The sequence below is a fragment of the Physella acuta genome, unplaced genomic scaffold (genome assembly GCF_028476545.2).
Source record: "Physella acuta isolate Inbredline_101_S28 unplaced genomic scaffold, ASM2847654v3 ptg000682l, whole genome shotgun sequence".
Lineage (NCBI taxonomy): Eukaryota > Metazoa > Mollusca > Gastropoda > Physidae > Physella > Physella acuta.
In genome coordinates this window covers 83699-108853 of record NW_026732201.1, presented here as the reverse complement: position 1 = coordinate 108853, position 25155 = coordinate 83699, and the positions used below count along the sequence as shown (strand labels likewise).

The 25155-nt window shown below is 40.4% G+C and overlaps 1 protein-coding gene across 3 annotated transcripts in view; it reads left to right on the top strand.

The window, feature by feature from the left end:
- The first annotated feature begins 989 nt into the window (after window positions 1-989).
- Window positions 990-25155, top strand: part of LOC131949265 (solute carrier family 15 member 4-like) — a 37634-nt gene continuing 13468 nt past the window's right edge. Inside the window, exons 1-5 of one of the 3 annotated variants that reach the window (XM_059311079.1) lie at window positions 990-1102; window positions 12316-12461; window positions 17925-18082; window positions 18700-18798; window positions 20792-20856. In XM_059311079.1, coding sequence (XP_059167062.1) covers window positions 12355-12461; window positions 17925-18082; window positions 18700-18798; window positions 20792-20856 — 429 coding nt within the window. In that variant the 5' untranslated portion in view covers window positions 990-1102; window positions 12316-12354. Of the gene's footprint in view, window positions 1103-9203; window positions 9222-12315; window positions 12462-16597; window positions 16834-17924; window positions 18083-18699; window positions 18799-20791; window positions 20857-25155 lie in introns of those variants that run through there. The other 2 variants (XM_059311080.1, XM_059311078.1) reach the window with 2 other exon arrangements.

Here is a 25155-nt window from a genome sequence, read left to right as displayed (position 1 = left end):
AATTGATATAAAGCCATCGTATAAAATCAACCTCTGAAAATCGACCATCACTACATATACAATCACTAGCTGTACGATAACTACCTGTACGATCACTACATATACCACCACTACCAGTACCAACACTACCTGTACTACCTGTACCATCAATACCATCAATACCTACACGATCTCTATATGTATAATCACTACCTGTACATTCACTACCTGTACAATCACTACCTGTACAAACCACCAACCTGTACGACCACCAACCTGTACGACCACCAACCTGTACGACCACCAACCTGTACAACCACCAACCTGTACAACCACCAACCTGTACAACCACCAACCTGTACAACCACCAACCTGTACAACCACCAACCTGTACAACCACCAACCTGTACAACCACCAACCTGTACAACCTGTACAACCACCAACCTGTACGACCACCAACCTGTACCACCAACCTGTACCACCAACCTGTACACCCACCAACCTGTACAACCACCAACCTGTACAACCTGTACAACCACCAACCTGTACAACCACCAACCTGTACAACCTGTACAACCACCAACCTGTACGACCACCAACCTGTACAACCACCAACCTGTACCACCAACCTGTACAACCACCAACCTGTACGACCACCAACCTGTACAACCACCAACCTGTACAACCACCAACCTGTACAACCACCAACCTGTACAACCACCAACCTGTACAACCACCAACCTGTACCACCAACCTGTACCACCAACCTGTACGACCACCAACCTGTACGACCACCAACCTGTACAACCACCAACCTGTACAACCACCACCCTGTACCACCAACCTGCACTACCACCAACCTGTACAACCGCTACCTGTAAGACAGACTGTTATCACACCCATGATGTAAGGCTGTTGACTGTCCATGAAGAAGTACCAAGTACGTGGCCAGGACTAGTGCTCTAGATCTGGATCTACTTGTCCAAGCAAGTTGACTAAAAAACTGGGGCCAACTTTTTTCATACGCGCATTCTCTCTTGGAGTACATAGCTAAGTTGCCAGAGACAAATTTTGACATTTTCGGCTGGTAAACTTGACAGGATCTAACTAAATTTGAGCGAGGTTTGTTTTTGTCTTTTGTTGTTGTTTCGTTTGTAACTTTATTAAATTTTTAAACATTTTTCTTCAATGTATCTGTAGAACAAATATTTGATCTGATAACTAATGTAATATTTGTTCCGTGAAAGTTTTGATACATCTTGAACTTTGACTGTTCGGGTACTGGATCAGGTTATAGGGGTTTGTGTGTATTGATTATAACTTTTTTTTTCTTTAGTATCCGGAAAATGTCAAGACATAGACGGCATTTTGGGATGGTTTTTTTTTTTTTTTTTAAATTGTTATGTTGGTGTTTTAGCTTTTGGTGGGTAATTAGACGGACATTTTCATCCAAGTTGCTATCGACTTGTTGGTTAATTCTTTTGGTTAATTTTGTTGGTTAAACGTGATTTTTAATAGTGATATTTAAATCGTGATGGGTGATCGTGATGTTTAATCGTGATGTTAAATCACGACAAGTGATCAGAGGCGTAGCGACCCTTCCGGCGCCCGGGGCAAACTTTTCGATTTGCACCCCCCCTCAAGATTTCGATTTGCACCCCCCCCCCCTCAAACTTTCGATTTCGATATGCACCCCCCCCCTCCCCCACTCGAGATTTCCATTTGCACCCCCCCCCCCTCAACCTTTCAATTTATTTTTCCAACCCATTTTGGCGCCCCTAAGGTCGGGGCCGGGGGACATATGTTCCCCCCCCCCCCGCGCTACGCTACTGCAAGTGATCGTGAAAATGGTTGCTTTGCTATTTTATTATTTTAACTATTCCTCTGCATCTATTGTTATTTATTTATTTTAATCCACTGTAAGGCTTACTATTCTAAAGGGTTTGCATTCATTTTATTTATTTATTTATTTTTACTTTTTAGCTGTATGCTTTTTAAAGATTAAAACGGCAATTCCATACTAAAAAAAAACAGTCAAAAACAATTAGTAACTCATTTATTCATGCCATTATGTTTTTATTCTGGAATTATCTGCCTTAAAATCCGTAAATAGCTTGCATTCTTTACTCTAGAAACGCCACTTATCTCCCCTTATTATCATCCGCGGTGGTCGCCCCTGTGTAAAAAACATCCGTCAACAACAGCTCGCCCATGTCACGTGGTTGAGCGAGCGATCACGGGAATTTATTATCTCCCATTTAGTTCATTAATTTGTAATGGCTAATTAAATATCAATTAGGATGATTTAAAATAAGAAATTATATATTGGCATTGGAAAAGGATATTTATTTATTTGGAAAGTTTAAATGAAATCGTTGGATTTGAAGTGCATCTAATTAGACTTTAACATTTTATCCACCCACAGAAAATAGGAGTAAGCTGGCTTTGAGTCTCTAAGGGAAGTTTTTAAAATTGCGGCATCAATTAACACGCTAATTTTAAGGGAGAGTTTGAGTTTGATTTGAAGAATGGGAATCTGTTACAGTGTGTCATGGCTAGGTATGGGATTGGCTAGAAATGGGAGGGGCTAGAAATGGGTGGGGCTAGAGATGGGTGGGGCTAGGTATGAAAGGGGCTAGAAATGGGTGGGGCTAGAAATGGGTGGGGCTAGAGATGGGTGGGGCTAGGTATGAAAGGGGCTAGAAATGGGTGGGGCTAGAAATGGGTGGGGCTATAAATGGGTAGGGCTAGAGATGGGTGGGGCTAGGTATGAAAGGGGCTAGAAATGGGTAGGGCTAGAGATGGGTGGGGCTAGGTATGAAAGGGGCTAGAAATGGGTGGGACTAGAAATGGGTGGGGTTAGAGATGGGTGGGGCTAGGTATGAAAGGGGCTAGAAATGGTTGGATATGGAGAAGTGGGCGGGTTCGAGGTGGGAGGGACTGGATATGTGAGCGAAATGTCAATCAATTGAGAGCTCCTAGACTGGATTGATTGAACCAATGATCATAGTTCATTAAAATGATCGAGCTAATTAAACAAGTAATTAATTCTAATTATGGAACCAGTCACGGAGGGAAACGTTTATTGGGGTAGAATGACACCAAATACAAAACAATCTTTAAATTTAATTAGAAAAAGGATATTCTAATAGGGCCATCTAATTGAAAGTCTATCAAATAGATCCGGCTGCAACAAAAGGAGGGGCGAAGGCAATTTTTTTTTAAATAAAGTTAATTAAAATTTAACATGCTTAGTAGAGTTGAGTCAGTACAGCGACCGTATTAAATTACCGAGTGGCGTAGCGAGGTCGGGTGTCAACGGGTGCGGCACTTAATGGTGTCACCCCCCAGAGGTGTAGCGACCCTTCCCGGCGCCCGGGGACAAACTTTAAATTTTCGATTTGCACCCCCCCTCCCCCATCCTTGTAGGGATTTGTCAAATTAGGATTTAAAAGACTCTTTAACACTCGAATTAATCAAGTAATTAAGTGGAATTATCATTTTTCTCTATATATTTTGCTATTTTTTGCCTTGGTGTCACCCCCCTAAATGGTGTCACCCGGTGCGGTCCGCACACCCCCCCCCCGCCCCGCCCCCCCCCCCCCCCCCCCGTCGCTACGCCTGTGAAATTACCCACCCAACCCACCCCATTACTTCAACTCTACTTTCAGTTTTCCTAAAAAAAAAATTAATTAAAACTCAATTAAAACCCCAAGAATTTTTGGCAACTACATCAAGACCAGTTTGGCCGATATAATCTAAAAACTTCACCGTTGTTGATTAGATCTATTGTTACTTGCTTAAACATGGCGCCATGTTGGTTCATCCGGGGCTGACAAAGCCTAGGGGTGGGGGGGGGGGGTGTAGGTGGACTTGAGAGAATCTGGAATGTAAACATTAGACCAACACGACACTGTTGCATCAAACTTAGGTGGAACTGTAGGACGGCGTGGAGGTGTTCAAGTCAGTATAACGTCCCTGAGTTTACTCAGCTTTAATGGGTACCTGACTCACGTTACGGAAAGTAAAAATCGGCTGTGCGTAGTGCTGACCACACTATCTCTTTATATGGCGAGGTCACAGAAACAGGTGAACTCTACTCCATTTTCTCCGTCTACCGTCGGGTTTAAAAGTAAACTTTAGTTTTACTTTTTAGGTGGAACTTGATTGAACTTCCAACTTTCAATGTCAAATTTGGTTAAACACAACTTTGTTGTTGTTTTTTTTTTTAATTGATAAAAAAGTGATACTGTCTTAAATGATAGTTTCACAATTCAACTTGCTTTTCATTTTTAAATGCTCCATCGTCTTAGAGTCAATTATCCTAAGTTCTGATTTGTTTCTCCGTTTTGATAAGTCAATTATCCTAGGTTCTATACTGATTTATTTTTCTGTTATGATAAGTCAGTTATTCTAAGTTCTATACTGATTTGTTTCTCCGTTTTAATAACTTACCTCCAGCTAGTTGATGGCTTTGTGTGCGTGTCGATATTTGCTTTACCCTATCTTCTCTCTTTCTCTCTGTCTCTTTCTTTCTCTTTCTTTCTCTCTCTCTCTCACACTCTCTCTCTCGCAACCCAAAGTTATGCATGAGTTCTCCTACCACCTCAAGTAAACATCACCTACCTGAGATAAACAAATCACATTCAATTTTTTCAAATCGTTTTCTTCCTTTTTTTCCCCACTATTATTAACTCGTTCATTAACTTTTTTCTCCATTGTTTGACAAACGTTTCAACGATGTGGTTGTGTTTTGGCGTTCTGTTCTGATACTTAGTTACAATAGCTCTTTCTTAAACTTATCTGCCTAGCCGGCCTGATTTACTTAATTATCTCCCTGCTTGTCAAATATTAAAGCATGCTGGCGAAGTTTACAACAGTGACATACAAGTGCTAGACTCAGCCTTTCAAATGGTAATTTTTTCTTGCTCTTATCAAATATATGACTCTATAATGGTTCAAAACACAAACATATATCAATTGTGATAACGTGGGCCTACTAGTTTCATTTTTAGTTTTGGTCCTTTTCAAAAACTCGGTCTGTTCATCGCGAGGCATGTAATTTTTGTAGTAAACGGAATTTTAGTTTTTATTTTATCAAGAAAAGTTTCTTTAGCTCAGGTATGTGGGTTCAAAACCAAAAAGTAACTCCCACACATAAGAGACTATGAGTGCCTAGCGTTTGTGTAAGCGCATGCTTGTCTTAGTGACGTTCGTGCGGGGACACATGTGTAATGTTGGCAATTAACACATCGACACATCAACACGCGAACCTAGAGTGTGGACAACTCGACGGTAGGGGCCTACTGTGTAGCTTAAATCTGTAATCTACACACACAAATACATACATACACACCCGCATATATACATATACATATATATATATATATATATATATATATATATATATATATATATATATATATATATATATATATGTATATGTATATATATATATATATATATATATATATATATATATATATATATATATATATATATATATATATATATATATATATATATATATATATATATATATATATATATATATATATATATGTATATATATATATATATTGTTTATGTTGTTCTTTTCTTTGTTGCTTCCTTTTTCCCAACATTTTAATTAGTAAAAATTCAGTAATTTTTACCTTGAACAACAAATAATTCTTGTCCCATGAGGTGCACTATATATATTTTTTTTTAAACTAAAGAATCCTCTTTAGATCTAACGACCCATTGGGAAGATGAAGTAGAGTTCATATGTTTCTTGACCTCGACATAGGGAAGGTGTGGTCAGCATTCTTCCTAAATATTAGTAAAGGTAACCAAGAGATAATATTTTTGTGACCCACGCTTTTCTTTATAGTAGTTTAAATAGTAGTGTTATCTATATCTATATATATAATTCTCTTCTGGGAGACGTTAGAAAACAAGCTGTAAGCGCGCTCCCTACCACCCCACCCCTACATGGTCTGGTGAGCTGTGGTTCACTCTATGGTTACATTCGTGGAGTTGGATTTAGTGACGGCTATTAGGGGCAGATAATTTAGTTTGAAACGATTTTAAACTTAGAGGAGGTATTTAAGAGGAGGCTGCTTTCACGGGGGGGGGGGTGTTGGGGGAAGGGTGGGGGGGGTTAGTGTTTTAAAGCAAATATTTTCAGTGGCAGCATTGGTACTGTCGAATTCACAAATTATGAATTACTGAAAAGTAGAAAAAAAACAATTAAATAGCGGCGTATGATACGCCGCGGGTCGGCTCGTTTTATATATTTTAAGAAAGTCATTTATTTTCTCCTTTTTAGTTCATTGCAAATTAAAGATTTTTTAATGCTATTTTTATGTATCAAGGTTTAACATTTTTTTTTTTTTTTTGCTTCAGACATGTAATTTTCAGCGTCAGTTGTGTGTATTCGCTTTAGTATTGCAGTTTTCATCACCGGCTTGTGAGAACTGACGCAGATTTACAATAGTAATATTTCTTTCTTACTTGTAGCCTACTTTCATTCATTTAAGATGGGTTACTTATACATAGATCTAATACAAAACGTCTAAATATAAAAAAATAAAAAATAAAAATAAAAAACCAACCTGAAACTGAAAATGTGTAATTAAATGACGATTCAATGGATTTTTTTCCCTCAGCGTGGTGGGCTGAGGGGACGGGGGGGGGGGGGGAGAGGGGGGAATTTGGTTTTTTTTTAAAGTAGAGCTGAAATGAATTTGGTATTACAGAGAATTAAAATGATACAAATTTTAAGCAATCGGAAAAGTTATGTTATTACAATGAGACACGTCAAAGCAAACATTCTTCCCTTTCAAACATCTATATCTATACAGTCCTCAAATATTTTTTTTCCTTTTTTTTATTAATTCAATTGTTTTAAACATTTAAATCAGTAATAATAATTTATTTGATAGATTTTACACAGCATCAAAGATATGAACATTTATTGCATGTATAATAATCAAAGGGAGAAAATAAAATGGCATAAGAACTAGACTAAAATAAGGTGTGCAAACTAGGTTTCTCCTGACTGCTTAGTTTACTGTGCTCTGTCCTTAGCTGAGGAGTCAAAAGTTCACATTGTAGTTAGCCACCTATGGACAGAAATAGAAACGACCGTGGGAGAAGTGTCTCTGTAATACACATACTGATCTATCATTCCAAAACTTTCCATGACATAAAATTGACCCTTGGCAATGAGGGCACGCTACCTTGAAATATCCGCCAGTCCGGTTGAGTAGGGGAAAGTGTGTGTGTGGGGGGGGGGGGGGGGGTGAGGTGTGTATCTCTTTCTACCAGTACCATTCAGGTTGTGCACTTTAAAAACCTGGGAAACAGAAGAGTGTTCAAATGTTAATTTACTTGAGGGCTGATCGAGTGATGTTTGGCTTCAGAATGTCGATATATGCATCTAGTTTATTTGCTTCTTCTGTAGTTCAAATGTTAGTTTCCTGTAAAAGTAGGATGTCAATATTGTGTTTATTTATTATGTTGTTTATATAATGTGTTTGTCCCTAGCCCCCCTGATGTTCAATGTTGCCAGAGTTAGCATGAATTATTTGGGGTTTTCTTTCGAACATCTGTTTCTGGAGGGCTGGATGGTGGTGGTCTTTTAACGCCAAACTTTCCAGCCGCTGGTTTGCTATCCCGTTGGGCCCTGGTCACGACCCTTTGAGGTGGCTTTACTGTAGGTAATTGATTTCTACTTGAACTGATTGCTTGACTATATGACAGTTGACCTGATACCTTTGTTGCTGATATACTTTGTGAGCTTTTAATTTCCTTTAGCGGTTTCGTTATGTTTTCTGAACTAGTGTTATCTTGAAGAATATCATTTATTGTTTCGTCGACTGCCTCCAAATTTTCTTGATTCCCATCTTTTTGAGACCCTGTTACTATGGAATTTCCGGTCGCTATTGTCTCCATGGCTTCGGCCTCTATGGTGGTTTCTGTTACGCTTTCGTTAAATTGCTGTGATGCTGCAGTAGTATAATGTGTTTCAGTTTGGCCATCTACTCCAAAGGCATCTTCTACCTCTCTATGCCTTGCTTCTCTAAGCATTTCATTTTGTCTTTCTCCGTCAACATTATAACTGTCCCAATGCTTTAAGAAATTTATATTGTTACTTAGATGCTCCCTAACTTCTTCTTTATCATTTGCTCAATTGCCCTGTACTGTCCATCTACTAGCTGGACGCCGTCAAGAGCGCGAGTCCTTAAATGCTCACACATTTTAGGCAGGTGCCTGTCTGTGTTGCAGTGGCAACATTGCACCCTCCTCGCATTGAGGATTATAAGGACTCTGCTCTCCTTGTTGGCCTCATTTGTAAGTATAATATAGTGTGGGACACTCTCCACATCTTGTTTCTCCAGAGAGATGGTGAATTGGACCACATTCGTTTGGTCTATTCTCTTAAATGTTGGTGTTGAATCCTGACTGCTAATAGATTTCAGAATCGCCATTATATCATCGTCGCTTGTCTTGGAAGGCAGCCATTTTAGCATGCCCCTTTGCCCAGATTTGTCGGCGTGGGTTATTGATATTCTCTGCACTCTGTATCTGGATGTTACCCCAGGTGGCAAATCTCTGTGAAATTCTTTTAGGTGCATTTTCTCATATAGTTCCTTTGATCTAATGGTGACATACCATTTACGCAGTGTCCCATAGTTATACAGACCTTCAAATTCAGCTGGTGATAGGCTACATAACATACATAGCTCTCTTTTTAGTTCGTCAGCTGTGAGGGTAGCTTAAGAAAAACCCTCTTCTATGAAAATCTCTAGAGTTTTTGGCGCATGTCCTGCCAAGCCAAACTTAGGCAGGAATAGCCGTTTGATGTATTTTTCCGACATAGTTGTGCGTGAGGCCCACCCGGGGCCAGACAACACACACAAGAAATAAAAAAGAAAAAAGTACTTACAATGTATAAAATGTGAAGAAAACAAAATTAACACACACACAAGGTTCCAAATGGAAATCTTATATATAAAGCTCAATTCTGTATGTAACATGTTTGTCCTTATGAAAAGCAGTTTTATTTTATCTCTGTATAAGAAGAAATGACTAAATAGCTAAACTTTTATAAAATTGAAAACTAATATACTTTATCTTTAAGATAAACTCGGAGAATCAAACTATTAGATTGTTCTGCAAAGAGTTTTTGTATCAAATTTGAACCACGTCTCAACTAACCAGCAACCGCCTGACCATTAGCTCAACAAATAATTTTGTATGATTTATTAAAAAAATTAATGTAGGCTTTGTTGGTGTGGGTAGACACGCATTTCTTGTATATTTTTTAAAAGCCCTTGCTTAAATCTTTTATATTGTTTGTATCAGGCTAGCTTTCTATAAAATGCTTAATATAAAATGTAATTGATGTAAGTCAACATTACACAATGCCAAACATTTCAATAATGAATGGTAAAAGTAAATATTACTTCCCTTGTCTTGGAATTATTGTTGTTTGTAAGCATTGTTTAAAAATGAAAGGCGAAAATAAGCATTCATTCCCATGTCTTAGAACTAACTGGTGAAAGTTACTGCCCTTGACCACATGAGAAGAGTTACCCAACACCTTCAACATTAAATGACTGGTCTATTAAAATTATGTGAACAAAAAGTACGTTCACTTATTTTTTTAAATGTGTGGGTGGGTGGGGTGTGGGTGGGTGGGGTGTGGATGAAAGTTGAGTACTGTTATTTAAGGTAAGAGAGGGGGGGGGGGTCTGGCATTGTGACGATGAGTCATATGACACCCCAGAACATTCTTAGACAACCCTCACTAAGCTAGGACAAAGGACAACCCTGGCCATGATAGGACAACCTATAGGACAACCCTTACCATCCTTGGACAATTCGGACCATCATAGGAGAACCCTTACCACCATTGGGCAATCCTATGAAAACCCTGACCATCTAGTACAACCCTGATCAACCTTGGACAACCCTTACCATCCACGGACATCCCGTTTTTACTGTATATCCATTGGTTCCTATTTAACTTCAGCTCCTCAGTGTACATGAACTGGAAACCTTCCATTTACTCTGTTCTCATCTTCCATTTACTCTGTTCTCATCTTCCATTTACTCTGTTCTCATCTTCCATTTACTCTGTTCTCATCTTCCTTTTACTCTGTTCTCATCTTCCATTTACTCTGTTCTCATCTTCCATTTACCCTGTTCTATTCTTCCATTTACTCTGTTCTCATCTTCCATTTACTCTGTTCTCATCTTCCATTTACTCTGTTCTCATCTTCCATTTACCCTGTTCTATTCTTCCATTTACTCTGTTCTATTCTTCCATTTACTCTGTTCTATTCTTCCATTTACTCTGTTCTATTCTTCCATTTACTCTGTTCTCATCTTCCATTTACTCTGTTCTCATCTTCCATTTACTCTGTTCTATTCTTCCATTTACTCTGTTCTATTCTTCCATTTACTCTGTTCTATTCTTCAATTTACCCTGTTCTATTCTTCCATTTACCCTGTTCTATTCTTCCATTTACCCTGTTCTATTCTTCCATTTACCCTGTTCTATTCTTCCATTTACTCTGTTCTATTCTTCCATTTACTCTGTTCTATTCTTCCATTTACTCTGTTCTATTCTTCCATTTACTCTGTTCTATTCTTCCATTTACTCTGTTCTATTCTTCCATTTACTCTGTTCTATTCTTCCATTTACTCTGTTCTCATCTTCCATTTACCCTGTTCTATTCTTCCATTTACTCTGTTCTATTCTTCCATTTACTCTGTTCTATTCTTCCATTTACTCTGTTCTATTCTTCCATTTACGCTGTTCTATTCTTCCATTTACTCTGTTCTATTCTTCCATTTACTCTGTTCTATTCTTCCATTTACCCTGTTCTATTCTTCCATTTACTCTGTTCTATTCTTCCATTTACCCTGTTCTATTCTTCTACTTACTATGTTCTATTTTTTCCTCTGCAATGTGACGCCGCCCACCTTTGCCTATATTTAAAACTCTTTGAAGGGCGCCATGTTTTATTGCAGTTTAAGCTTCCAGTGAGTTTTGGCACTTGCCGGCGTGATAAAATATTAAGTCAAGTGCCACCACTCGTCTCAGACTTTAAGTTACGTAGAAAATTCTAAAAATAGCCGCCGCTTCTATTTATTTATGTATTGTTGTTTTGTTTCTGAGTATATTTATCCGTGTAAGTTTTTAAATATGTTATTCTTTAAACTTTTTTTTTTAAATATATATTTTTTTTACTTTCTCGTATATACGAAGTATAGAGAAAGTCTTGTAATCGTGCAAAAAAAAAAAATCGAGATTTTTACAAATCTCGACGTTTTACATCTCACTGATACGGAAAAACATAATTTTGCAATCTTGTCCGTATGTCTGTGTGTCTGTGTGCGTGTGTGTGTGTGTGTGTGTGTGTGTGTGTGTGTGTGTGTGTGTGTGTGTGTGTGTGTGTGTGTGTGTGTAAACACGATAACTTAAGTACCGTTACAGCTAGGTTGATGAAATTTCATATATAAGTATTTTATCAAAATCGTAGATCCGTATCAACTTTTGAGCGATTTCCGATAACCGGAAGTGGTACTTTTTCTACTTTGAATTTTTCAAAAGCCTATAACTTGAGTACTATTTCAGATAGATAAATGAAATTTCACATGTAAGTAAAAGATCTAATTCTCTTCGTTCTGTCAAATTTTGAGTAATTTCCGTTGACGGGAAGTACTAATTTACGCTATTTCCGATTTCTCAAAAACGCATCTAAATTTATAAAGTACTAATAATATTGAGCACCATTATGAACATCTTTATTCGGCGTTCGCTTGGTGTGCAATACTTTTTTCTATGAGATTCTATTTTATTTTTAAAAGTTTAAGTATTTAAAATGGATTAAAAATCATAACTATATCCCGAGTTCCCATCCCCTGTTGTTTTATATAAGAATATTCGAGAAAGTTTAGGGGAGATCACTACCGGTTTATTTTACTATATTATTTTTAAAATAATTTGTTTTAATACATTATTTTTTAAATATATTATTTTTTAAATATATTATTTGTTAAATATATATTTTTATTAAAATATATTATTTATTAAATATATTTTTTTTTAAATATATTATGTTTTAATAGGCCTATATTATTGTTAAAATAACTTATTTATTAATTTTTAAAAAATATATTATTGTTAAAATATATTATGTTATAAATATATTATTATTAAAATATATTATTTTTTAAATATATTATTTACTAAATATATTATTTTTTAAATATATTATTTATTAAATATATTACTGTTTAAATAATTTATGTTTAAGTATATTATTTTCTTCTCTCAGCCGGAAGACGAGAAAAAGCCGTACCGTCTGCCGGACACGATGAGCAAGACGTACAAGGTTGCAATGGACGGGCCGGACGGGCCCCTGACCGACGCCAACATCAGCGACAAGCCGGCTGGTAAACCTTCCGGCGGTTCGTTTACCAGGTAAACCAAAGTTTACATTGGCTAGGTCATGTAGAGGTAAACAAAAGTTTACATTGGCTAGGTCATGTAGAGGTAAACATAAGTTTACATGGGCTAGGTCATGTACAGGTAAACAAAAGTTTACATTGGCCAGGTCATGAGCAGGTAAACAAAAGTTTACATTGGCTAGGTCATGTAGAGGTAAACATAAGTTTACATGGGCTAGGTCATGTAGAGGTAAACAAAAGTTTACATTGGCTAGGTCATGTAGAGGTAAACAAAAGTTTACTTTGGCCAGGTCATGAGCAGGTAAGCAAAAGTTTACATTGGCTAGGTCATGTCAGGTGGAACAAAAGTTTACATTGTGTAGGTCATGAACAGGTAAACAAAAGTTTACATTGACTAGGTCAAGTACAGGTAATTAAAAGTTTACTTTGGCTAGTTCATGACGGGTAAACAAAAGTTTACATTGGCTAGGTCATGTACAGGCGGTAAAAAGTTTACATGTGCTAGGTCATGTAGAGGTAAACAAAAGTTTACATTGGCTAGGTCGTGACCAGGTAAACAAAAGTTTACATCGGCTAGGTCGTGACCAGGTAAACAAAAGTTTACATCGGCTAGGTCATGTACAGGCGGTAAAAAGTTTACATGTGCTAGGTCATGTAGAGGTAAACAAAAGTTTACATTGCCTAGGTCATGTACAGGTAAACAAAAGTTTACATAGCTAAACGGAACACTAACGTTGTGTGGGCAACATTAGCAAGGTTCGTCTCTCTAGCATTTGACTTCTTAAAACAATAGGAGCCAAATATTGTACCTTGCAATGGGTCTACGAAAATTAGTCAACTAAATATTTGAGTCATTATCACACAACATATCATGCCTTTTCTGTCACCATTCTAACTTTCTTCACACGGATAAGCACAGGTAGGATTTGGTCTCAAACTGGACCAGTAGGGCTATATATTATACTAGGTCGACGTACTGGTTTTAGGTGGTGGGCTCCCGATAACCGACTCGACGCGAACTTACGAGAAGTCTGGCGATCTGTTCTACTATGGGACTGGTGACATAATGTCTGTTTTACACAGAGAACAACCGGAGACAGAAGGACAAAACATAAAACTTAACAACACACACTCTTTATTATAATGCTTCAACATATCAAACTTACAACACGTAAAAGTTACAACACAAAAATTTTCCAACAATCAAATTATGTTACAGGACATAAACACACACACACACACAAACACACACACACACACACACATAGGTTTACAACAAAAAACGTGAGTTACAACACATAATTTTACAAAACACAAAGTCACAACATAAAAATACTACAACACAAAAAATTTACAACACACAAAAGTTACAACATGAAAATGTTACAAAAACACAGAAACAAAAAACACAAAAGCAAAAACCACAAATTGTAACAACACACAAAATTCTGTAGCCCTACTATGCCAATATGTCTCATCGATACACATGACTGATTTCACGCGCCATCGACGACATCTGGGTAACACCCCCACCCCCCACACACCCCACCGTGCTATTGATGACATCTGTGTTACACCCCCACCCCCACCCCCTTCCTCCAACATCACACCAACCCACCACCAACAACAACAGCCGGACACCACCACTATGATCATACACCGTACACGCAATACGATAATGCTCATACACAAGTACCATGGCTCTTTTTTTTTTCAAACCTAAACCACACTCCACATATTTTCCCATACACAACGTTACAGTTACCACATATGATGCCCACTACAAGTGCCCTACATCAACTCTAATGCCTACATTCTCATGCCCTACACAAATTCCACGATTGCATTACTTTAAAAAAACAATACTTTGTCGAGTCATACACAGACGAGTCACACACAGACGAACAGATAAACCAAAAGATAACGCAGGTCACGAGAATCACGCGCAGAAAATAATTGAAATTGTTCGATGACTTCGATCGATGATGTTTGGAGATTACAATATTTTTTTCTCTCTTATGCTCGTCCATAAGTGTTAACCCTTTATGGACCGGGCAACAGCACGTGACACATGTTTCAGTCAGTGAGGGGTTAATGGAGCGGATGTGTAGTGTGTTCATGGGATGTCGTGTGTTGCCGTGAACACAGCGGTTTTATGCATGCCGAGGGTATTTCGGAGACTTAACCGGAAATTTCCGGCTTAACGGTTTGATTTCAGACTGTGTTGTATTTAATATTTGATAAATTAATGAGTTTTTAGTAGTACACGTTGTTTGAACGGGGGTTTCACGTACACACGCACACTCACACTTGTCTGTCCACATTAAACACATGCGTATTTCTTGTCTGACCAAAATGTGAAATAAACCAACTAGAACTAGGCCTACTGTTAATATATGCATCAAGCTTTTTATATTTAGGAAAAATAACTAATTAGATGTGAAGGCTAAAGTAGTTACTCCAATACCTCACACTCACACATTTACACACCCACACTCTCTCACACCCTCACTCCCAGACACCCTCACACTATCAGCAGTGGCGAAACAAGCAACCCCCCTCCCCCGCAAAAAAAAAAACTTCTGACCCCATTTATATATATGTGTGTGTGTTTGTGTGTGTTTTGTGTGTGTGTGTGTGTGTGTTTGTGTGTGTGTCTAACAACATTTTAAATTAAATTATCTCCTAATTTAGTACTTTAACCTATTTCTACACAAAGCATGTCCATCGTAAAACAACAAACCACACAAAATATGCACAAACTCATTTCATTTTTGAATAAATCTAATTATAATAAAGTTTTTATCTCATTTTATGCCCGCCGAAAATTATACAAAGTTTATCTTCATATCTGGCAAGTCGGTCGAAACAATCAACACAATATGAAACCCGGAAGCTTAATACGTGTGATGGTTTACAGTCGTTGTTAAAAAAAATTATATTGCCAACTTCGAATACAATCTTATTGATAGCTTCAGCATGCTTTATTTAAATAATAATTAAGAGAAGCAATTGCTTTTTAATCTGGTTAGTACAAAACTATTAGCTTAACGGGCACCCTATTAGACTAAAGAGCAATAAATCATGCAAGTGGTTTGAAGGTTTGGCTATCTTTCACACTACGGCTCATGTTGTTGGGTTTTTTTTCTACGCCCACACACCATCATACCCGCACATCCTCTCTCCTACACTCTCACACGCTCAGCTACAATCACCCTAACACCCTAGCACTCACACACCCACAGACACCCTCAACACCTACCTCCCATACACTCTCACTTATACACCCTTACACTCACACTTCCACACACCCGAACATCGACACACACCCACACACACCCTCACATCCACGCACCCACTCACTCGCACATACCCTAACACCCACACACTCACACACACCATCACATCCGTACGCATACACACACTCACACTCACAAACATTCACACTCACACACACCCACATAATTAAGAGAAGCAATTGCTTTTAAATCTACTTAGTACAAAACTATTAAAATCAGTTGTACGAGTACCCTAATAGACAATTTAAAGTAGAGCAATAGCTCATGTTGGTTTTTTTTCTACGTAACCCCCCCCCCCACACTACCACAAATCCTTACTCCCACACATCCCAACACCCTCACACTAACACACTCCCACTAGCCCTCAAACATCATCAAATCCACACACAAAATCACCCTAGCAGTAACACACCGTAACACTCACACACTCTAACACTCACACACCATCACGCACCCTCACCATCACACCCACACACCCCCACACACACACACACACACAACTCCACTCTCCACACCACATCACGGCCGACATCCTACAGCAGCTTAATCTGTCACCCTAAGCCTAATCCAACGACCCATAAACTCACGCATTAGTGAGCAGCAATTATGTGGGTTCATTCAGGTCTACATTAGCTCACTCAGTGACGTCTATTGTAGCTGACATTTCATGCAATTAACTGTGTGCTAATTGCACGTGCGACACTCACAGTGTGTTAAGCTGAGACCGGAGAACGTGTTTTCTTGAAGTGTAAGCTGTAGGTGTAAGGATACACTTGTGTAATAACTAAGTGTAAGGATACACTTGTGTATTAACTGAGTATAAGGATACACTTGTGTATTAACTGAGTATAAGGATACACTTGTGTATTAACTGAGTATAAGGATACACTTGTGTAATAACCTACTGTAAGGATACATTTGTGTACTAACTGCTGGATGGGATATTTGTAAACATATTGACGTCATGTCCGGGAAAAAACAGACGTACACCGACTCCGACCGGCTGATCGTGTCGGTGTCGGAGCTGGACGACAGCTCTCACAGTCGGGCTGGGCACGGTCATGATGTGCACAGGCACAGACTCAGGTATGTACAGCCGTGGTGTACAAAATTGGGTACATGATGTCCAGTGAGGTGTATGGCCTTCACTCATCAGCTGGGGTTGATGGTTAATGTGTACAATAGATCATTTGCTGAGTTCAAATCGTTACATACATGAAGCTGGCTTTTTTTTACTTATAGACATTTTAACTGTTAACTGTCAACTCATACTAGACCACATAGTAACAACCTACTCATGCTATGACCCAACACCTGCCCTAGGCAACGACCTAACAACCCACTACCACCTGAGCCCTCCTAAATCCCCCACCTCTCCCCCGCTCTTGACACTTATCCACCACTGACCCCACTACCTCGTGTCACTAACCACTGACCCCACTACCACGTGACACTGACCACTGAAACCACTACCTCGTGACACTGACCACTGACCCCACTACCTCGTGACACTAACCACTGACCCCACTACCACGTGACACTGACCACTGAAACCACTACCTCGTGACACTGACCACTGACCCCACTACCTCGTGACACTAACCACTGACCCCACTACCTCGTGACACTAACCACTGACCCCACTACCACGTGACACTAACCACTGACCCCACTACCACGTGACACTGACCACTGAAACCACTACCTCGTGACACTGACCACTGACCCCACTACCACGTGACACTAACCACTGACCCCACTACCACGTGACACTAACCACTGACCCCACTACCACGTGACACTGACCACTGACCCCACTACCACGTGACACTGACCACTGACCCCACTACCACGTGACACTGACCACTGACCCCACTACCTCGTGACACTAACCACTGACCCCACTACCACGTGACACTAACCACTGACCCCACTACCACGTGATACCGTCCTACACACACACACGCACACACACACACTACTATTACCACTGTCCCCCACCTGACCGACCCCTCCTCTCCCCACCAGAGCGACCCCTCCTCTCCTTTCCTGAGCAACCCCTCCTCTCCCCACCTGAACGACCCTTCTCTCCCCCCTTACCGACCCCTCCTCTCCTCACCTGACCGACCCTTCCTCTCCCCTCCTCTCCCCACCTGACCGACCCCTCCTCTCCCCAGCAACAAGACGACCTTGCTAGTGACCTTGAGCATCCTAGTGACGGAGATGTGCGAGCGACTGACCTTCTACAGCATCTCTGCCGGCCTGGTGCTCTTCTGTACGAGCAAGCTGGACATCAAGCAGGCCACAGCCACCACCATCAACCAGATCTTTGGAGGTCAGACACCACTCGCTCGTTTGTTCCTTCGTTTGTTTGTGGATTCATTCGTTCAATCGGTCGTTCGGTTGTTGGTTTAGTTCGTTCATTCGTCCATTCTTATGTTGATTGGTTTATTCATTCGTTTATTCCGTTGTTGGTTTGTTCGTCCATTCGTTCGTTAATTCATTTATTCCTTCATTCTTTTTTTTTTTTGGTTCGTTCATTCGTTCGTTAATTTAATTAATTCATTAATTCATCCTTTTGTTGGTTGGTTCGGCTATTCGTTCATCAGTTTTTGGTTTCGTTCATTCATCCATTCATATTTTTTTCTGTTTGCTAGTTCGTCCATTCCTTATTCGCTTATTACTTCATTACTAGTTGGTTCGTCCTTTCGATCATTCGTTTGTTTGTTACGTCATTCATTCGTTCGCTCAAGCATTGGTTAATTCGTTCACTCACCTTTTTGTTTAAAAGTTCTTTCGTTCTAAACCTGTTGTTTTGTCTGCTCCATGTTTTGTGTATTTGATCAGGTGTACACAAGTCAACAGACTTGTGTACCTGACCAGGTGTACACAAGTCTGTTATTTTGTGTACCTGGCCAGGTGTACACAAGTCTGTTGTTTTGTCTGTTCCAGGTTTTGTGTACCTGATCCCCATCATTGGAGGTTTCGTGTCGGACTCCTACATTGGGAGGTTTAGAACCATTCTGATATCCAGTTGTGTCTACATCATAGGTAGGTTTATATGGGCTTAGCTGCGTCATAGGTAGGTTTATATGGGCTTACATACATCATAGGTAGGTTTATGTGTGCTTAGCTGCGTCATAGGTAGGTTTATATGGGCTTAGCTGCGTCATAGGTAGGTTTACGTGGGCTTAGCTGCGTCATAGTTAGTTTTATACGGGCTTAGCTACATCATAGGTAGGTTTATGTGGGCTTAGCTGTGTCATAGGTAGGTTTATGTGGGCTTAGCTGTGTCATAGGTAGGTTTATACGGGCTTAGCTGCGTCATAGGTAGGTTTATATGTGCTTAACTACATCATAGTTAGGTTTATACGGGCTTAGCTACATCATAGGTAGGTTTATGTGGGCTTAGCTACATCAAGGTAGCTTTATATGGACTTAGCTACAGCAAAGGTAGGTTTATATGGGCTTACATACATCATAGGTAGGTTTGTGTGGGCTTAGCTGCGTCATAGGTAGGTTTATATGGGCTTAGCTGCTTCATAGGTATATTTATATGGGCTTAGCTGCATCATAGGTAGGTTTATATTAAACATCATAGGTTTAGTTGTATGTAAGCTAGGTTGTCTATGTTAGGTGATCTTTCCTAGGTTACACCTAGACAGATCAGTTCAATCTAGACACACATGTTGGAGACGAAGTGAAAAGTTGAAAGGTCACGGGTTCAACATTGTAGTCAAACATTGTAGTTTTAACAAAGCGCACATCGACTACACCTTAACAAAGATTGCAGCAAAGGGAACTTAACAAATTTCAAACCAACCGTGTTAACAATTTATTTTTTAACTGTAAGTGTCATGTGTATTTTAAAAACATGTTTTACAATTTGCAACATCTGTAATGTCGAAGGTTTGAACTCTTACTTAAGAAAAACAATGACTTTATCTAAATAACGAACTGATCAAAACAAGGAATTTATCTAAACAATGAACGGATCAAAACAACGAGTTTACCAAGACGCCATATTTGCCATCCCGAATATGACGCGATAACTTTACCAAAGATAAACTCTCATTTCTTCACTGATTGTCGTTCATAAATCAATGAGAGATAACTCTTGTGTTTACTGCCGGGTTGGTTATCTCCCCGTATCATCGCATATGTCGGTAGCTTACAGTTGTATGCTTGTATCATACAACAGAATCATCATACAACAAGTGGCCGGCGAGTGAACTGAGTTATCTTTCCTGCAGTGGAGGGTTGTTGATACACTTGACAGTATCAGACACCGTTGTCTTGGTTGTAATGGTACTCTAGGGGACTTGGTGGTCAAGAGGGCAGAGGAAGTAGAGTTCACCTGTTGTTTTTTTTTAGATATCTCGGCTAATAAAAGAGTGTCGCAAATACCGCCCCCCCCCCCCCTTAATGTCTCTAACCAGAGTCAGGTACCCATCAGGTAATATGGGACTAAAGTTAGTTCTACTTGCCTAGACACCCCACAAGTGTATCTATTTATATAGACCCTATCTACTTGTCTAAACTATATCTACTTGTCTAGACTATATCTGCTTGTCTAGAGCCCTATCTGCTTGTCTAGAGCCCTATCTACTTGTCTAGAGCCCTATCTACTTGTATAGACCCCTAACTTGTCTACACAATATATACTAGACTATATCTACTTGTGTAGACTATATATACAGTTCTATACTATATCTACAGTTCTAGACAATATGTACTTGTTTATATATCTACTTGTCTATACTGTATATCTGCTAGAATATATCTGCCTGTCTTGAGCCCTATCTATTGATCTAGAGCTCAGTCTACTTGTCTAGAGCTCAATCTATTTATCTAGAGCTCAATCTACTTGTCTAGAGCTCAATCTACTTGTCTAGAGCTCAATCTACTTGTCTAGAGCTCAATCTACTTGTCTAGATCTCAATCTACTTGTCTAGAGGCCCTATCTACTTGTCTACACCCCATCCAAACACGACAATCCAAAAAGACCGGATGCACTCTAACCGCCATTTTGTTTCCCCACCAGGTACCATATTCTTACCTGCGGCAGCTGTTGAGTACAGTGACTGGGGTTGGGGCGAGATAAGTGTGGTAAGTTAGGACAGCTGTAGTGTGGTAAACTTGGACAGCTGTAGTGTGGTAAGTTAGGACAGCTGTAGTGTGGTAAACTAGGAGAGCTGTAGTGTGGTAAGTTAGGACAGCTGTAGTGTGGTAAGTTTGGACAGCTGTAGTGTGGTAAGTTAGGACAGCTGTAGTGTGGTAAACTAGGACAGCTGTAGTGTGGTAAGTTAGGACAGCTGTAGTGTGGTAAGTTAGGACAGCTGTAGTGTGGTAAGTTAGGACAGCTGTAGTGTGGTAAACTAGGACAGTAGTGTGGTAAGTTAGGACAGCTGTAGTGTGGTAAGTTAGGACAGCTGTAGTGTGGTAAACTAGGACAGTAGTGTGGTAAGTTAGGACAGCTGTAGTGTGGTAAACTAGGACAGTAGTGTGGTAAGTTAGGACAGCTGTAGTGTGGTAAACTTGGACAGCTGTAGTGTGGTAAGTTAGGACAGCTGTAGTGTGGTAAACTAGGACAGTAGTGTGGTAAGTTAGGACAGCTGTAGTGTGGTAAGTTAGGACAGCTGTAGTGTGGTAAACTAGGACAGCTGTAGTGTGGTAAGTTAGGACAGCTGTAGTGTGGTAAGTTAGGACAGCTGTAGTGTGGTAAACTAGGACAGTAGTGTGGTAAGTTAGGACAGCTGTAGTGTGGTAAACTTGGACAGCTGTAGTGTGGTAAACTAGGACAGCTGTAGTGGGGTAAACTAGGACAGCTGTAGTGTGGTAAGTTAGGACAGCTGTAGTGTGGTAAGTTAGGACAGCTGTAGTGTGGTAAGTTAGGACAGCTGGAGTGTGGTAAACTAGGACAGTAGTGTGGTAAGTTAGGACAGCTGTAGTGTGGTAAACTTGGACAGCTGTAGTGTGGTAAACTAGGACAGCTGTAGTGGGGTAAACTAGGACAGCTGTAGTGTGGTAAGTTAGGAAAGCTGTAGTGTGGTAAGTTAGGACAGCTGTAGTGTGGTAAACTTGGACAGCTGTAGTGTGGTAAACTAGGACAGCTGTAGTGGGGTAAACTAGGACAGCTGTAGTGTGGTAAGTTAGGACAGCTGTAGTGTGGTAAGTTAGGACAGCTGTAGTGTGGTAAACTTGGACAGCTGTAGTGTGGTAAACTAGGACAGCTGTAGTGGGGTAAACTAGGACAGCTGTAGTGTGGTAAGTTAGGACAGCTGGAGTGTGGTAAGTTAGGACAGCTGTAGTGTGGTAAGTTAGGACAGCTGGAGTGTGGTAAGTTAGGACAGTAGTGTGGTAAGTAAGGCAGCTGTAGTGTGGTAAGTTAGGACAGCTGGAGTGTGGTAAGTTAGGACAGTAGTGTGGTAAGTTAGGACAGCTGTAGTGTGGTAAGTTAGGACAGCTGGAGTGTGGTAAGTTAGGACAGCTGGAGTGTGGTAAGTTAGGACAGCTGGAGTGTGGTAAGTTAGGACAGTAGTGTGGTAAGTTAGGACAGCTGTAGTGTGGTAAGTTAGGACAGCTGTAGTGTGGTAAGTTAGGACAGCTGTAGTGTGGTAAGTTAGGACAGCTGTAGTGTGGTAAACTTGGACAGCTGTAGTGTGGTAAGTTAGGACAGCTGTAGTGTGGTAAGTTAGGACAGCTGTAGTGTGGTAAGTTAGGACAGCTGTAGTGTGGTAAGTTAGGACAGCTGTAGTGTGGTAAGTTAGGACAGTAGTGTGGTAAACTAGGACAGCTGGAGTGTGGTAAGTTAGGACAGCTGTAGTGTGGTAAGTTAGGACAGCTGTAGTGTGGTAAACTAGGATATCTGTAGTGTGGTAAACTTAGACAGCTGGAGTGTGGTAAACTTGGACAGCTGTAGTGTGGTAAACTAGGATATCTGTAGTGTGGTAAACTAAGACAGCTGGATTGTGGTAAACTTGGACAGCTGTAGTGTGGTAAACTAGGACAGTTGTAGTGTGGTAAACTAAGACAGCTGGAGTGTGGTAAACTTGGACAGCTGTAGTGTGGTAAACTAGGATATCTGTAGTGTGGTAAACTAAGACAGCTGGAGTGTGGTAAACTTGGACAGCTGAAGTGTGGTAAACTAGGACAGCTGTAGTGTGGTAAACTAAGACAGCTGGAGTGTGGTAAACTAGGACAGCTGTAGTGTGGTTAACTAAGACAGCTGTAGTGTGGTAAACTAGGACAGCTGTAGTGTGGTAAGTTAGGACAGCTGTAGTGTGGTAAACTAGGACAGCTGTAGTGTGGTAAACTAAGACAGCTGGAGTGTGGTAAACTTGGACAGCTGTAGTGTGGTAAACTTTGACAGCTGTAGTGTTGTAAACTAAGACGGCTGTAGTGTGGTAAGTTAGGACAGTTGTAGTGTGGTAAACTAGGACAGCTGTAGTGTGGTAAACTAGGACAGCTGTAGTGTGCTAAGTTAGGACAGCTGGAGTGTGGTAAACTAGGACAGCTGAAGTGTGGTAAGTTAGGACAGCTGTAGTGTGGTAAGTTAGGACAGCTGTAGTGTGGTAAACTTGGACAGCTGTAGTGTGGTAAACTTGGACAGCTGTAGTGTGGTAAGTTAGGACAGCTGTAGTGTGGTAAGTTAGGACAGCTGTAGTGTGGTAAGTTAGGACAGCTGTAGTGTGGTAAGTTAGGACAGCTGTAGTGTGGTAAACTTGGACAGCTGTAGTGTGGTAAACTTGGACAGCTGTTGTGTGGTAAGTTAGGACAGCTGTAGTGTGGTAAGTTAGAACAGCTGTAGTGTGGTAAGTTAGGACAGCTGTAGTGTGATAAGTTAGGACAGCTGTAGTGTGGTAAACTTGGACAGCTGTCGTGTGGTAAACTTGGACAGCTGTAGTGTGGTAGGTTAGGACAGCTGGAGTGTGGTAAACTAGGACAGCTGTAGTGTGGTAAACTAAGACAGCTGTAGTGTGATAAGTTAGGACAGCTATAGTGTGGTAAACTTGGACAGCTGTCGTGTGGTAAACTTGGACAGCTGTAGTGTGGTAAGTTAGGACAGCTGGAGTGTGGTAAACTAGGACAGCTGTAGTGTGGTAAACTTGGACAGCTGTAGTGTGGTAAGTTAGGACAGCTGGAGTGTGGTAAACTAGGACAGCTGTAGTGTGGTAAACTAGGACAGCTGTAGTGTGGTAAGTTAGAACAGCTGTAGTGTGGTAAACTTGGACAGCTGTAGTGTGGTAAACTAGGACAGCTGTAGTGTGGTAAACTTGGACAGCTGTAGTGTGGTAAGTTAGGACAGCTGTAGTGTGGTAAGTTAGGACAGCTGTAGTGTGGTAAGTTAGGACAGCTGTAGTGTGGTAAGTTAGGACAGCTGGAGTGTGGTAAACTTGGACAGCTGTAGTGTGGTAAACTAGGACAGCTGTAGTGTGGTAAGTTAGGACAGCTGGAGTGTGGTAAACTAGGACAGCTGTAGTGTGGTAAGTTAGGACAGCTGTAGTGTGGTAAGTTAGAACAGCTGTAGTGTGGTAAACTTGGACAGCTGTAGTGTGGTAAACTTGGACAGCTGTAGTGTGGTAAGTTAGGACAGCTGGAGTGTGGTAAACTAGGACAGCTGTAGTGTGGTAAACTTGGACAGCTGTAGTGTGGTAAGTTAGGACAGCTGGAGTGTGGTAAGTTAGGACAGCTGTAGTGTGGTAAACTTGGACAGCTGTAGTGTGGTAAGTTAGGACAGCTGTAGTGTGGTAAACTTGGACAGCTGTAGTGTGGTAAACTTGGACAGCTGTAGTGTGGTAAGTTAGGACAGCTGTAGTGTGGTAAACTAGGACAGCTGTAGTGTGGTAAACTAGGACAGCTGTAGTGTGGTAAGTTAGGAGAGCTGTAGTGTGGTAAGTTAGGACAGTTGTAGTGTGGTAAGTTAGGACAGCTGTAGTGTGGTAAGTTAGGACAGCTGTAGTGTGGTAAACTAGGACAGCTGTAGTGTGGTAAACTAGGACAGCTGTAGTGTGGTAAACTAGGACAGCTGTAGTGTGGTAAGTTAGGACAGCTGTAGTGTGGTAAGTTAGGACAGCTGTAGTGTGGTAAACTTGGACAGCTGTAGTGTGCTAAGTTAGGACAGCTGGAGTGTGGTAAACTAGGACAGCTGTAGTGTGGTAAACTAGGACAGCTGTAGTGTGATAAACTAGGACAGCTGTAGTGTGGTAAACTAGGACAGCTGTAGTGTGGTAAGTTAGGACAGCTGTAGTGTGGTAAACTTGGACAGCTGTAGTGTGGTAAACTTGGACAGCTGTAGTGTGGTAAGTTAGGACAGCTGTAGTGTGGTAAGTTAGGACAGCTGTAGTGTGGTAAGTTAGGACAGCTGTAGTGTGGTAAACTAGGACAGCTGTAGTGTGGTAAGTTAGG